The 16,395-nt window shown below is 36.3% G+C and overlaps 1 protein-coding gene across 1 annotated transcript in view; it reads left to right on the top strand.

Annotated features, from left to right (window-relative positions):
- The first annotated feature begins 789 nt into the window (after positions 1 to 789).
- The window catches only part of LOC126775685 (fatty acid synthase-like), a 28,942-nt gene continuing 13,336 nt past the window's right edge, over positions 790 to 16,395 (top strand). Inside the window, exons 1-19 of the mRNA XM_050497748.1 lie at positions 790 to 942; positions 1,103 to 1,295; positions 2,167 to 2,287; positions 3,187 to 3,390; positions 3,570 to 3,686; positions 3,967 to 4,130; positions 4,309 to 4,451; positions 4,680 to 4,883; positions 6,579 to 6,768; positions 6,973 to 7,132; positions 7,314 to 7,480; positions 10,509 to 10,660; positions 10,889 to 11,072; positions 11,186 to 11,334; positions 11,636 to 11,817; positions 12,028 to 12,147; positions 12,879 to 12,988; positions 13,298 to 13,488; positions 13,867 to 14,030. Of these exons, the coding sequence (XP_050353705.1) occupies positions 790 to 942; positions 1,103 to 1,295; positions 2,167 to 2,287; positions 3,187 to 3,390; positions 3,570 to 3,686; positions 3,967 to 4,130; positions 4,309 to 4,451; positions 4,680 to 4,883; positions 6,579 to 6,768; positions 6,973 to 7,132; positions 7,314 to 7,480; positions 10,509 to 10,660; positions 10,889 to 11,072; positions 11,186 to 11,334; positions 11,636 to 11,817; positions 12,028 to 12,147; positions 12,879 to 12,988; positions 13,298 to 13,488; positions 13,867 to 14,030 (3,068 nt within the window). The remainder of the gene's footprint in view (positions 943 to 1,102; positions 1,296 to 2,166; positions 2,288 to 3,186; positions 3,391 to 3,569; positions 3,687 to 3,966; positions 4,131 to 4,308; positions 4,452 to 4,679; positions 4,884 to 6,578; positions 6,769 to 6,972; positions 7,133 to 7,313; positions 7,481 to 10,508; positions 10,661 to 10,888; positions 11,073 to 11,185; positions 11,335 to 11,635; positions 11,818 to 12,027; positions 12,148 to 12,878; positions 12,989 to 13,297; positions 13,489 to 13,866; positions 14,031 to 16,395) is intronic.

A 16,395-nucleotide genomic window follows, 5' to 3' on the forward strand; every position in this document is an offset into this window, starting at 1 on the left:
AAAGTTAATTGTGTTTATTTGCGAGTTACCAAAACCAAAACAATCATTTTAAGCCATCAATTGAGCAAAACAGTATTTTTTCTCGTGGAGCAGGTTGCACCAAGTTGCTAGAATCCTCCAATATTTCCGTCGCTTTAATGCCACGAACACACTCCTAAGGAGGAAGACGCAGGTTTCCTGATAGATTCTCGCGTTTATTACTTACAATATCTAAGGTGTACTTGTATGCAAGGTGTACTTTTATATGATTTTATTTCTGCTAAATTACAGTACACCAAGTAAGAGTAGGGCACCAACGAAATTTGGTCGTGACTGATTTTGATTTAGATACAATTTGAACACATGCAATTAAAAAATATTATTGTTCCAAAAAGCAGCTCGTGCTTGAAAAATTCAGCCTAGAAAAATTGGAAATTATTAGCAAGTTAAATAATTACAAGTCAAATAATAAGTGATACTTATATTGTTTTCAACTAATGTATGTTAATTATAATAGGTAAATTCTTTAAAAGTATTATTTAGGCAATATAGAGTATATTAATTAGTATATAAAAACCACACACATATTTTTCAATCTCAAATATACTAGATGCGATAACTATTGGTGGTTTATCAAATAAAATTTGTATATATTATTTTGAATAAAATATATTTTACCATTTTCTACTAAATTTTGAACCGGTAGGATTACATTTAATTTAATAATGTGACATGTCGATTCAAAAAGGCTATGAGAGCCGGCTTGAATTAAAGATATTTTGATTTTAATCCAATGAAATATTTAAGGCGATGGCACCCACAACCGTCCCAGAAGATAGGCTAACTTCGGGGTACTGCCTGTCGCAATCAGAATCTGGAGAAGAAGTCGTCATCACGGGCATATCTGGAAACTTTCCTGATTCGGACTCTATTATTCACTTGCAAGAAAATTTGTTTAAAAAGGTATCGTTGTATAATAATTTAGAACTTTAAAGATTTATTACCAAATAAAGCAGCACTTGTAACTGTCATAACGAACGACTCTTGATGTATTGATTTGAAATAACTTGTCAAAGTCTGCAATGCCTATAAAATAAGGTGTTTAATTTATGATTGTTTTTAGGTGGACCTTGTATCAGACGACAGTCGTCGTTGGAAACTGGCTCACCCTGAGATCCCACAGCGTACCGGCAAAATCAACTATATTAAGAAATTTGACGCATCCTTTTTTGGAGTGCACTACAAGGAGTCGCACACCATAGACCCTATGTGTAGAATCATTATGGAGAAAACATATGAAGCTGTCATCGACGCTGGTAATTTATGTTTTAGCATTTTCAGAATTTAAACCTAAGTGTAAATCGTAACAGGATGATTTACCTTACTCACGTTGGGCTTACATATTATATTAATATTCCATATATTTGGGAAGGTGAACTGCATTTATATACTGTGAATATCACTGAATTTCCTGAACGTGAGTTGAGATGAGAGATGAGTTTACAACGTGAACAAAACTTAATTTATGTTTATATTTGGTCTTGTGTTATGTGGTGTAGAAAAACTTGTAAGGAAGTCTGCCACATATGTTCCAACAGTCCGAATTTGAACAGCTGTGCAGAATATGTTCTTAGACTTCTTTTCAAAAAGAAAGAGTCCTTAAGCCAGCAGTAAGACCATTATTATTTTTAATAGGTAATTACGACTATTTTTTACAGTCAGGATATGACGGAACAAACGAAAATATAATTACTAATTACAGTTATTATGAACTTTCGGATAGTGCTTTATGTATTTTGTTGTTACAATTTTTGATATAGTAATTTTATTTTGTCGAATTATCGCCAATTCAGGGAATCTCATTTAATAGCAAAATATACTCGCAATTGGCATCTAATTTCTGGGTATCGAACTTTCATTTCTGTTACAGTCTCAAAGACTATTTCATCACACTGCTGGACTGCTGTAATAAACATGTCATAATATCTTTGGATACGTGCAGACTTCTTTATGATGTTTCCTTAAATTAGTAGAACAAGACAATATCAAAAATTTAACAAATCAAAATTTAATTCGTGCTTAAAATGACAATTTTAAATTGTGTCGTGTCGTGCTATGTTCATATTATGTATTCGTGAATTAACGTACAAATGAGTATTCAATCCTAACACATGTATTTATCATTAGGTTTGAATCCAAAGGAACTGCGGAACACTAAGACTGGTGTGTTCATTGGTTCTAGCTTCACCGAGTCTGAGAATACATGGTGGTATGAAAAAATGCAGGTCAATGAGTTCGGCTATTCAGGGTAAGTCAGTACAATCAAGAACAAGTCCTCAAATGGCTCAGTGTAGTATTTCTTGTTCATATAGTTATGGTTCAATAATTATCTAACTTTAAAATCAGTCAACCTATTGATCCATATTGTAATGAATATTTTAATCGATTTCAATTGAATAGAAAGTAGGAGAAATCATGATGTTTGTATCGACGTGCCGTACGCATTATTGGCGACGTAAAGGTCACAAACACCCTTGAACCTTTACAGTTGCGTCGTGAGATAGCAGCACTGAGCGCTTTCTATCGACTGTATCACGGCGAGTGCTCTGAGGAATTATTCTCTCTAATTCCTGCGTGGACTTAAGAAGGAAGGGGTTCCTTCTTAAGTCCACGCGACCTGATTCTCGATGTCACCGCCTAACTGTGACATCAATTCCATCGCGAACAAAGAAATTTGGCAACTCCTTTCTTTGTCGCACTTCCAAAAAATGGAATTCCTTACGAGCTCACGTGTTCCCCTCCTCTTACAACCCGGGTTCCTTCAAACGAGGCGTGAAGAGGCATCTTGCAGGCCGGCAAGGCGAATGCGGCTAGTGCAGAACGTTTTTCCCGTCTGTACTGGCCGTCGTCGCGTTTGGACTCTACTACCACTTACCATCAGGTGGAGTAGAGTCATTTGCCCTCCCGGCAAATATAAAAAAAAAAAACTAAATAATTTGCCTGAAATAATTCTTGTTCGCCTATTATTTTTTTAAGTAAATATCCTGCAATTGATGAATTGAAAAATTATCTTACTTAAAATATTTAGATTAGCTATTATTTTCAGATTCAATTAGCTTTATGTGACATACATAATACTTTCCCAAATATTTTATAAATAATTATTTTTATATTCCAAAAAATAATTTAAAGTAATTTCATCTGTAGCTGCTCCCGAGCCATGTTTGCTAACCGTATATCCAAATGGCTTGGAGTCAACGGTCCGTCCTACACTATAGACTCAGGTTGCTCAAGTTCCCTTTATGCCATGGAACATGCGTTCAAAGCTATACGTGATGGCTATTGTGATACAGCTATTGTTGGAGGATCGAATTTATGCCTCCATCCCTACGTCTCTATGCATTTATTTAGGTAAGTAATAAAATAGTCATTTTTGAAAATTATTTGAACTTTTTCATATAATGTTATTAGTAGCATCATTGATATGCCTCAAATATTTTTTTTAAGTTTTAATTGATATTAAATTTTATATATAAACATAATTCGAAAAATCAACGTTATACAGTAATAAAAAAAACTTAATATTTTAGACTGGGCGCAATATCACCTGATGGAATATGTAAGAGTTTCGACAACAGTGCAAATGGTTATGCTCGATCCGAAGCCATTGTCGTTTGTTTATTGCAGAAGGCTAAAGATTCAAGAAGGTAATATAAGATCTTTTTCGTCCTATTGAATTTGATCTACATGAACTTTATTACTATAGCAAAATATTGCTTTTTTCTGACTATACACTATGTTATATATCTTCACCATCAAGAAATAATTTTTGGATCATAAAACATTTGCGAAACAAATATGGAAGAACCTAACAAGTAGACCTATTATATTCAAAAAGAACCAGAAGAATACGCCAAATACAATCACAATAATAATGAATATTATGATTAGAAGTTTGTATAACTAATTGCTTAAATCTTTCCTCAGAGTCTATGCTCAAATTGTTCACGCTAAGACTAATTGTGATGGGTATAAGGAACATGGTATCTCCTACCCTTCTGGTGACATGCAGAAGGTATTGGTCAGGGAATTTTATGAAGAGTGTTCTATTCCACCCAGCTCTCTCGAATATTTAGAAGCACATGGAACGGGTATGTAAATTTTATATATTAATTTGAATTTTTTGACAAATTAGAAAGATATGGTGTTAGGGGAAAGACATTTCAGTACATAATAAGTTTAATATTTTATAGGTAAAATAGGTATATGTTGCGTAATTAACATTAAAATTTTTAACAAATAATTCAACCAAGGAGTCTTTTTTAACAGGTACGAAGGTAGGAGACCCCGTAGAGCTTAACGTTATTGGTGACATTTTCTGTACTGGAAGATCTGAGCCTCTTATGATAGGATCTGTTAAGTCTAATATGGGACACAGTGAACCAACTTCAGGTCTTTGTTCTATTGCAAAGGTAAGAACTAATTATTATAGTATGAAGTTAGATTTTGTAGTATTGCTATTCTTTTAATAGAATTAAACGTCCTCCCGCTACAGTCAATAATATTGATTTTCCTACAGCTAAGCATTAAGTTTGTGCTAGGAGTAAGTTTAACGAATAGTTTAAATTGTTGTTTTTCTTTATTTAGAAACATATAAAATAATATCCCTATTATGATCTAATGCAATAATATTCTTTCAGCTCTGCATCGCGTATACAACAGGGTATATTCCTCCAAATATTAATTATAAGAATCCAAAAGAAGGGGTACCAGCCCTCAAGGAGGGGAAACTCAAGGTGGTAACGGAAAAGCAACCGTGGGGTAGTGGGTTGGCCGGTATTAACAGCTTCGGCTTTGGAGGTGCCAACGCCCACGTTTTACTTAAGAATATCGCGAGATCGAAGGTTAGTTATTTTTAATTGCGAAGATAAGTAAATCACATGACGGAAGACTAGAGCGAGTATCTCACAGATTTCGTTTGCGTTTCGTTTCGTTTTCGAAACGAAGGTCTTTTACGCGGGTTCCAGTAGAGTGAAATGGCAGCGACCGAAAGTCATGCCGCATAACGAAAAAGCGTTCATACTTTGCCTACCTAATGATACTAAATGCGATGCGTTGGGCGTACGAATTCAGTACTGCGTGAGCCCTTCTGGAGGTAGGACCAGTGCCGAATTTTTGACCATGCCAAACGATAGAGCATGAACTGTATATGGCACCTTCCATTTAGTCATTAAACTCAATCAAAGAATTATTTTATTTATAATACTAACCAAACGTTCTTTAAAATACAAAAATATAAAGACCATACAAAATCATATAAAAACCAATAGCTTAAGAGCCGCACGCAAGTCCCAGGTTCGAACCTTGTCATCCTTGTTAGTCCAATAGCCGTATTTGTGACAAATTCCCATCATAAACTTTGTTTAATTGAAGGTAATTTATTCAAATAATATTAAAATATTAGTAAATTCGTTAAAACGGGGATTGCTATTTTTTTAATTAAGTTAAGTAATTAGTTGCACCCGCATTGGAGCAGCGTGGTAGAATAAGCTCCTAACCTTCTTGTCAAAAAGGGAGAGGAGGCCTTAGCCCAACAGTGGGATATTCACAGTATGTTACTATTACTACTAATTAAATATAAGCAAATTCAATCAAAAGATTTAATTCAATTTGACGAGCCGGTTGGTGTAGTTGATAAGTACTTATATGAGCATATTGGCCACCTGATGGTAAGTGGTCACCAACGACCATAAACATTGGCATTGTAAGAAATTTTAACCATTGCTTACATCGCCAGTGCGCCACTAACCTTGGGAACTAAGATGTTGTGTCCCTTGTGCCTGTAATTACACTGGCTCACTCACACTTCAAACTGGAACACAACAATACCAAGTACTGCTGTTTTGCGGTAGAGTATCTGATGAGTGGGTGGCACCTACACAGACGAGCTTGCACAAAGACCTACCACCAGTAAACCCACCCAGGACAAACATTTCATGTCTGTTTGCCCTGGGTGTAATTATCTATATAAGTATGTATTTACAAAAGAAAAAAAGTGTATATAATACTATATACACTTTTTTTCTTTCAGTTCATTCAGTTGGCTGTTGTGCATAGTACGAGCTCTGCTTAGTTTATATCATGTTCCTGTATATTTTAGATTCTTTATATTGACATAACTTTATTATTTATAAACCGATTGAAATACAGTAACCACTAAATTATATGTGAAGTTAGCCACAAAACACTAGTAAAAACTGCACTCAAATCCGATTAAGTCATTTCTAAGATTAGCGCACCGAAACGCACAGATTAACATTTCTAACAATCATTGTTTGGGTTCTATTGCGTTGATAAATGCCCTTGATAATAGGTTCACTTAAATATCTTCCTTGTACAGACAGCGATTAGTTACATTTTTATTATATGTGTATATAACTGGTGTGTAAATACAATCGTTCCTAATCCTGTACTTCTTCTTTTAAGTATTGTCTTTTAAGCTTGCCAGTTGTCATGTCAAAATTAGTTTTATAAGATATCATTTATGCATCTATTTTAAATCCTGAAGCTAATTAATTAATTTACTATTTTATAACTAGGTTAACGGTGGACTACCATCAGATGATTTACCTCGATTGGTCTGCGTATCGGGTCGCACTGAATCCGCTGTGGCTAAGATTCTAGATGACCTTGAGTCGAAAACTGTTGACGTTGAACTTGTTGGACTTTTACACGCGATACATGATGAGAATATCAGTGGCCATGGTGTTAGAGGATACACTTTATTGGGTAAAGATTTCATCTAGAATTTAATGTTATTTAAGAAACTAACAATAATTAACCATCCGTTTCGTTAAAAATCTGCGATCACTCGTTTTGTAAAAATTAAAAAAAAAGTAGTATTTTTGAAGCTATTTTGAATTATTGAATTTGAATTCAAACTTCAGAGCCGTTTTTATCTAATTTTGTTTTAATTAACTTATTCATACTCAGGGTCGACACCAACTAAGAGCGTATCACTAGCTCGGAGCATCCAATACTTATCCGGTGCCCATCTACCAGTGTGCTTTTTATACTCGGGTATGGATTCTCAGTGGGCAGGAATAGCTTCACAGCTCATGAAGGTCCCAGTATTTGCAACAGCTATTTCCAAGTAAGAACAAAAGCAATATAAAAAATGATTTTAAATTCGTATTTAAGATATGCAGGACCTTAAAAATACTGAATCCAAATAAAAAATAGCTACAATAAAAAGTACTTGTGTAAAACGTAACGAATATTTCCATTCGCGTCAACCTCACTAATAATGCTTAAAAAATTTAAAAAATCCCCAGGTGCCACAAGGCTCTGGAGCCTAAAGGCATAAACTTGACGAAGCTCATAATGAATCCAGTTAAGACAAACGACAACATCATAAACTCCTTCATTGGTATCGCCGCTGTACAAATTGGTCTTACGGATGTCCTTAAAGCTGTGGGGATTGAACCAGACTTCATCGTTGGTGAGAATACTGGAATTCTGCGATAAGGGAAAAAAATATAAGCTTTATCACCTTGGGGATAGGGTATATGGATAAAATATTAACTATATGTTATAATCATAAATATCATCAATCAATCAATCAATCAATCAACAGCCAATCGTTGTCCACTGCTGAACATAGGCCTCTCCCAAGGTGCGCCAAAGCTCCCTGTCCTCCGCCTTCCGCATCCAGTTGGTCCACCTGGCTGGAGGGCGCCCTACGCTGCGCTTTTTTTTTTTTTTTTTATAGAATAGGAAGGCGGACGAGCATATGGGCCACCTGATGGTAAGTGGTCACCAACGCTCTTAGACATTAGCATTGTAAGAAATGTCAACCATCACTTACATATCCAATGCGCCACCAACCTTGGGAACTAAGATTTTATGTCCCTTGTGCCTGTAATTACACTGGCTCACTCACCCTTCAAACCGGAACACAACAATATCAAGTATTGCTGTTTTGCGGTAGAATATCTGATGAGTGGGTGGTACCTACCCAGACGAGCTTGCACAAAGCCCTACCACCAGTAGGTAGTAGCTTGCCGATTCGCGGTCTCCACTCTAGGACTCGTCTGCTCCAACGGCCATCGGTCCTACGACATACGTGACCAGCCCACTGCCACTTCAGCCTGCTAATTTTGCAAGCTATGTCGGTGACTCCGGTTCTTTTCCAAATAATCTCATTTCTGATCTTATCCTTCAAAGATACTCCGAGCATAGCTCGCTCCATAGCACGCTGAGCGACTTTGAATTTGTGGACTAGTCCCGCAGTTAGTGTCCACGTTTCGGTACCGTATGTCATGGCAGGTAAGACGCATTGGTTGAAAACCTTCGTCTTCAAACATTGCGGTATAGACGACTGGAGGACTTGACGAAGGTTGCCATGGTTGATATGCTGCCCATCCCAAGCGAATTATTCGATCGGCTTCCTTCTCGAAGTTGTTCCTACCGACTTGTATTATCTGTCCTAGGTAGGTATATTCACTAACAACTGCGAGAGGTTTCCCCTCGACGTATATCGGTCCCGGCATGACATGCCTATTGAACATGACCTTGGTCTTGTCCAAGTTTATACCGAGACCGACACACCGGGAAGACTCGCCTAGGCTACGCAGCATTTCGGTGAGTTGTTCCAGCGACTCTGCTATGATGACGATATCGTCGGCAAATCGAAGGTGTGAGATGTACTTGCCGTTTACATTGACTCCATACTCAGTCCAATCCAGCGTATTGAAAACGTCTTCCAACGCGTTGGTGAACAGTTTCGGGGATATTACATCCCCCTGTCTCACCCCTTTGCGCAGTTGGATCGCCTTCGTCTTACAGTCCTGGATGTGGACAGTCATTGTAGCGGCGTTGTACAGACATCTCAGTATCTCGATATATCTCCAGTCGATTTCTGCAACGAGTCGAGCACTGCCCAGGTTTCGATTGAGTCGAAGGCTTTCTCGTAGTCCACAAATGCCATACACAGCGGCTGATTGTACTCTTCTGTCTTCTGTACAATCTGCCGAACAGTATGGATGTGGTCCACGGTGCTGTAGCCTGATCGAAAGCCGGCTTGCTCTGGGGGCTGGAACTCGTCAAGTCGTCTGGCGAGATGGTTCGTGACGACTCTTGAGAACAGCTTATACACGTGACTCAGGAGGGAGATTGGTCTGTAGTTTTTCAAGAGGGTTTTATCACCTTTCTTGAAAAACAGTACCACCTCACTCCCGCTCCACGTTTCCGGGGTCTTGCCATGTTGGATGACGGAATTAAAGAGGCTTGCTAGCTCTTTCAGGACCGGAGTCCCGCCTGCCTTAAGCAACTCTGTTGTGATTCCGTCATCTCCCGGGGCTTTGTTGTTTTTAAGCTGTTCTAGAGCCGCCCTAATCTCGCCTTGGTCAACGACCGGGAGCTCCTCGGAGTAATGGCGCATAAGAGGGGCGCGCTGGTCATCAATACTGATTCCCACGGGTTTATCCGATCATGAAGAGAACAACTGCCCATAAAACCTCTCTACTTCTCCGACAATCTCAGGCCTAGAGGTAACGACCCCACCATTTTCAGTTTTAAGTTTTGTCAGACGCGGCCTCCCAAACTTGCGAGCGAACACTTTCGATCCCCGATTTTGCTCAATCGCAGCCTTGATGGCACGGGTATTGGAGCGTCGGAGATCGCGTCGCGTCAGCGTTTTTATTGTTCGGTTTAAGGCCTTATCTGACAAAAACGATGGTAGTTCTCGTCGTTTTCTCATGAGCTCGAGTGTCTCAGCAGAGAGTTTTGGTGCGTTGTCTCTTCTCTGTGGCGGAAAACACTTGCGGGATGTGTTTTGCAGTATTTTGACCAGCGTGTCGGTTCTCTCATCAATGTTGCTTATGGTTTCCAACGCGGTGAATTGATTTTGAAGTTCCATTTGGAACTTTTCGGAGCCTTGAGCAGCTTGGAGCATGGTAGGTCGGAGAGTAGACCTCATCATTCTCGATCTTTCGGCTTTTAAGTTGATATTTAGAGTGCCTCGAACCAAGCGGTGATCACTTCCGGTATTAAACCTGTTGATCACTGTAACATCTCTAAATATGTGCCTTTTATTCGAAATGATAAAGTCTATCTCATTCCTTGTCACGTTATCGGGGCTTCGCCAGGTCGACCTCCTCTGAGGCTTCTTTTGAAAGAAAGAATTCATCAAAAAGAGCCCCTGCGCTTCGAGAAAGTTTACCAGCATTTGCCCCCTGTGATTTCTGCAGCCCAAGCCGTAAGGTCTGACTTTTGATTCACCGCTATCTTGTACTCCCACTTTAGCATTAAAGTCTCCCATAACAACATTGTAGTGGGCCTTCGAGGTGTCGTTGAGGGCCTTTGCGATGTCCTAGTACATCGCTTCGACCAAATCATCAGAGTATGTCATTAAGTTAAGTATTTTTTTAGTGTAATAATACTGACTTGCTTAACCTTTTTACTAAAGTATTATAATGTTTTTGGCTTTAAAGAAACAGGTTAGTAATTATTTTATTTCGTTATTTTAGGACACAGTGTTGGTGAATTAGGTTGCGCTTACGCAGATGGCTGTTTAACAGTGGAACAGATGATTCTCTCTGCATATTATATAGGTTTGGCTTCCATCGAAACTCCAAACATTAAAGGATCTATGGCTGTTGTGGGTCTTGGATATAATGATGTAAGTTACAGCTGGGACGTTAATTAAATACCTCAATTTTTATTGTTAAGCTTTTAAAAATATTTTAATCGGACCCGGTATTTAGAGATTCAGGTACTTTATTTCTATATAATTTTACAATTGACTTATTACATACTTTACATATACACAAACAATTTTATTTGGATAAGTTGTCGTTGATGACTATTCTATTGTATAAAATTACTCAGTTTTTGTTTATAAAAACAGATAAATACATTACTTCCACCTGAACTTGAAGTGGCATGCCAAAATGGACCTGATTCCAGTATCATTACTGGCCCAGCGAATACGATGAGGACTTTTGTCGCCAAATTATTAGCGCAAGGAATCTATGTCGAAGATGTAACTTGCTATAATATCGCCTACCATTCGCGATACATCGCTAAAGCTGGTGTGTTTGTATATTTAATAACAATAATAATTTATTTGATTTATATATGTTAAACAGGCTACACATTTCAAAATAAAAATAAACATACCTTTCTAATTTCAATTTCCAAACAGGACCAATACTTCTTAAATATTTGAAGGAAGTAATTCCAGCTCCGAAACAGCGTTCAGAACGCTGGTTTTCCACTTCTATTCAGCAGGCATCGTGGAAAGATCCCAAGGCTGAGTTGTCTTCCGCTGAATACCATACCAACAATTTACTGGTAAGTGCAAAACATCACAAAACTGAAGGTGAATTCGCAAACCGAAACCATTCGCAACGAAATCGAAACCATTCGCAACACTTTGTTTATAAACATATTTATTTTACTCTTATCATAAATTCAAATGACCTTACGGCGATGAGTTTGACTCTCATATTTAGTAGCGTATATCGTATGTGATGGCACTCTTATTTAACACATTGCAAATCTTAAATATAAATTCAATTGTGGTTATACAAAATCTTAAATCATTATTGGATATTATACACCCAATTGCGCTAAGCGTATAATTTTTTATTAGAGTCCAGTATTCTTCGAGGCGGCAACTCATTTAATCCCTGCAAATGCGATCACAATAGAAATAGCCCCAAATGGCCTCCTGCAGGCAATTTTACGTCGATCTCTTAAGAAGGATGTCATCAACGTTACTTGTTATGAGAGTAAACAGGACAACGTAGAGGTTCTCTTCACGGCTCTGGGCGAGTAAGTAATATTTTTTCAGGATTCGTCTTTTAATGGATTTTAAATAATAGTAAGAATTCTGTAGCATGTACCACCGAATATAGATACTTATTCTACCATCAAACATCAATATTTCGTCATACAGTAAATATACGATACGATACGTAATACTATTTTCAGTAAAAGTAGTTAAATATGTTGAATATTCAAAATAGAGTACCAAATTTTCAGGTTGTACAAAGCTGGATTGAACCCGCACCTAGCTAACATTTACCCGACTGTAAATTTTCCCGTTTCGCAAGGAACTCCCATGCTTTCACACCTCGTAGAATGGGAACACAGTGAGGACTGGTGAGTTTAAGCTTTTAAGAATATATGATAATGCTTAATATATCACCAATGTAGATGAAAAACATTTTTCATTGAACACATACTTAGAAAATATCTAAAATGTTTGAAAAAAGGAAGTTGGTAAAATTTAACATCAAGAGTGCTTGCTTAATGAGCCTTTAATAATAAAAAATATCTTGTTTTAATCTGCGAAAAATGATGCAAGGAAACAATTGTAGAACCAATTTTATGGGTTAGTTTATATGATTGGCTCGGGCGATAGTATTCCTAATAAGACCCAAAATATAGAAACTAATACAAATTGATTCTATCACTAAAATCTTATGATTTCATTTATTTTTATATGAAAAACAAACAATTTATGGTTGCTTTTATGGTCATGTACATATATAATAATTATAAAACCAAAGCAAGTAGCAAAAATGTTTATCTTATTATCATCTGTTACCTATGTAAATAAGGCCAGTCTTGATGTGAATTAAGACATACAGGCTTACAACTACAGGTCCAGCTATATACACACGGAGGTTATGGCTACACACAATCACATACATACAAATACGCTAGTTTCGCACGCACATATCTATGTCACCAGAGTCACAGAAGTTTTCTAAGAATATAGATACAAACTAAAGTTATAGTAAAAGCAGAAGATTGCTGATGTTTGTAATCATCGGAATGCTAGAACCATGTCATAATCATAATTGTAAATTCGTTGGTATTCACATCAGGTACGTGACGTCATATGATAACCAAAACAAGATGAAGTCTGGTGAGAGAACAGTGAAAGTGTCCATTACTCATGAAGTCTACGATTATATGGTCGGTCACGTCATTGATGGTATGACTCATTTTGTGTTGATTTAATGAGCACTAGCCGAAATTTAAACCATCAATTTATTTAAATATTATAATTGAAATGATTAAACAACTATTTTTAGATTCTTCTTTTGTTTGGACGTTGTTTTTCGTGTTAGTGTAGCGTAAAGCTTTCATTATTTTACATTTAAAGAATGATGCTAACTTGTGTTCTTATTCATTCATAATAATAAGTTTTACCTTTGATCATATTCTTTATCATATTATAATAGTCACATAATTCAAAATAATTTTTTTTCATCATCTAACTGTTGAATCATTTCCGTCGTAGGTCGTAACTTGTACCCAGCTACTGGTTACATACTGATGGTGTGGGAGAGTCTTGCTGGGATGATGGGACAGCTATTTACGGAAGTGTCCGTGGTTTTCGAAAACATTCGATTCCTAAGAGCTACTAATATCCCTAAAAGAGGAAAATTGGAGTTCATTGTTATGATCCAAAGAGGAACTGGACAGTTTGAGGTTATTATATTTAAAAAAAAAATATGTATAAGAATGATAAGGTCCTTCACACCGATTTCGGCCACGGCGGCCAATCTCAAGAGAGATTAGCCAACTGCGCAGGACATATTATAGTGCACAAGTGTGTGCGCAAACACAGGTGCACTCTCTATTCCCTAGCTTTCATAATCCGATGGGATGACAATCCGAAACGACGGAAAAGAGTTCAGGCGCAGGACCAACGGCTTTACGTGCTTTTCGAGGCACGGAAAGCACGTTAAGTTAGTTAGCCACTAGACCAACGAGGCAGTTGATAAATATAGACTACAATAACAACAGAAATCTCTTTGAAAGCAGTAGAAAAATGATAATTATAACTAAAAATGTAATCTTCAACAGGTCGTTGAAAGCGGTGCATCCGTTGTAACCGGACGTATATACGCTAAGAAGAACATTGGACAAGATTACTGTGCGCTTCCTTCCGAATCCACGGCATGTAATGAAAAACTTCTACTCACAAAAGACTTCTACAAGGAGCTACGTCTAAGAGGCTATCAATACAGGTGACGGCAGCTTATTATCATTATTTTTCAAATTATATTGGTCTTGTCACAAAAAATTTGGTATGTTCATAGATTCTACCAAACTAATATTTGCAGGAATTCAGATTCATGTTTTTTTATAACGTTATATTGTAAAATTTTAAACAAACTGATTACGAAGTTGGCAATGCAATTTGCAAATGCAAAGAATATCAGGAATTTGAAATGACCAACATTTTAGAAGATTTCTACCGAGTTGTATTAGTTCATTGGTTGCAGAGAAGTTTTTCCAGCGAGAAAAAATATATACCTTGAAATACTTGAAGAAAGTTAAAGAGATTAGTTATACAAACAACCATTTAAGTTTCGAAAGTATGTTATACCATTCACATTATTAACGGTTAAAATCAAATCACTTGAAAGAATTGAGCTGTACAAATATTTTTGGAACGAAGTTCTTTTACGCAGCTTACAGTAGAGTGAAATTGCAAAAATTGTTACATATCGAAAAAGCGTTAGGCCTACTCTGAGCGACCTTTTCTCTCCTTTCTCTTTATTACTGTCTCTTTCTATTTTATACAGTTGATGTGTGAACTAAATGAAATTAGTTTAAAAAAAGATAGATCGCGTTTTATGTGTCGATTTGTTTTTATACAGTAACAGTACTGTAACAACCTGTTAATGTCCCACTGCTGGGCTAAGACCTTTGCTGTTTTTTGACGGATCGGTTCGGCAGAATATTTGAAATTTATGTAAATACTAACAGTGTATGTGTGTAAAAGTGTACAGGTAATGAAAGTGTATTTTAACTATTATTTATATAAATTAAGCGATATTAGGTTGTTATAAGATAAAACCTCGTATGGATAGTTTACTACGAAATAAAAGTACATAAGTGACATATAACATTAATTAATTACTTATAAAATAATACAAACTAAGGAGGTTTAATATCACTACATAAGTAATATTTTGTACCGAGTTTGCGACATTCTGTATATTTTGATGAATAAATACCATGAATACATCGTGTGGAAACCTGCATGTGTCTAATTTCATTGAAATTATGCCACATGTGTATTCTACCATCCCGCATTGGAGCAGCGTGGTGGAATAAGCTCCAAACCTTCTCCTCAAAAGGGAGAGGAGGCCTTAGCCTAAAAAGCTATATAATAAAATAACTACTTGGAGTGCCAATAGATGTGGAAATTGGACAAATGTATTTAACAGTTTCAAGTTTTTACTTCCATCCTTTTTATTTTTTTCTTAATTATGCTATCAAACAGGTAGACGAACACGCAAATCGGCAACGTGATGATAAATGGTCACCATCGCACATTGGCATTGTAAGAAATTTTTACCATACCTTACAAACTTACGTCATTGCACCACCAACTATGTGAACGAAGATGTTCCTATGTTACTTTACTTTACTTTTAATACTTTATTGTACATCACACCACAAAGTGAAAAATACAAAACGTGTATACTGCCTAATAATGCTTGTAAGTAATTACAGATAGGATGTGAGGTAGGTGGTGGTATGAATAAAATAATATTAATATTTAATTAAAACAAAACCAATTAACAAATATAAATATAAAATACACATGTTGTACATACATATATAATATAAAACATTTTATATATATAAAATGTATAATATATATATGTCGTGACTGTATGTTGTGAACACAACAATACTAAACACTAGCAGTGCCTACGGTTTCACCCGCTTATAACTAAAAAAACAATAAGAGCAGACTTATAATATTTCAGTATATACATTTTTAATTTTATTTTCGAGGGATTAGTATTTATTCAGTTTTTGCTGCACCCGGATCTAGATAGGGCCACATACAATTGGAATCATACATGATAAAAACATCATTCCCTTCCATTAAATCTATTCCGACATACTTGAATGTCTTTCCATGTGCTTTATTTATTGTGGCTGCAAACGATACTTTGCATTATTATTAACTAACCGACTAAGTATAAATTTAACAAAGCAATGAAAAAAATATATATGCGGCTACGAAACGAAATACCTACCTAACCTATAATATAAAACTAATAACTTCGCAAATAATGCATTACTTTAAAACAAATTGGATAACCATACAAAAGGTTATAGTGAGTCAATCTTAAAAGATAGACATATGCTATCATAGATTTTTTTAGAAATTTTGAAGAGCAAAAATTCCTCCAAACATGATTGTTGTGTAACTTCAACCATTTACGCAGCGCACGCAATGGAAGCTATCGTAAGGAATTAATTTTCCCTGTTTTGCAACATTTTTCGTTATTGCTCCGCTCCTACTAGTCGTAGCGTGGTGTTATATAGCCAATAGCCTTTCTAGATAAATGGGCTATCTTTATGTAT

Source organism: Nymphalis io, chromosome 18 (assembly GCF_905147045.1).
Source record: "Nymphalis io chromosome 18, ilAglIoxx1.1, whole genome shotgun sequence".
NCBI lineage: Eukaryota > Metazoa > Arthropoda > Insecta > Lepidoptera > Nymphalidae > Nymphalis > Nymphalis io.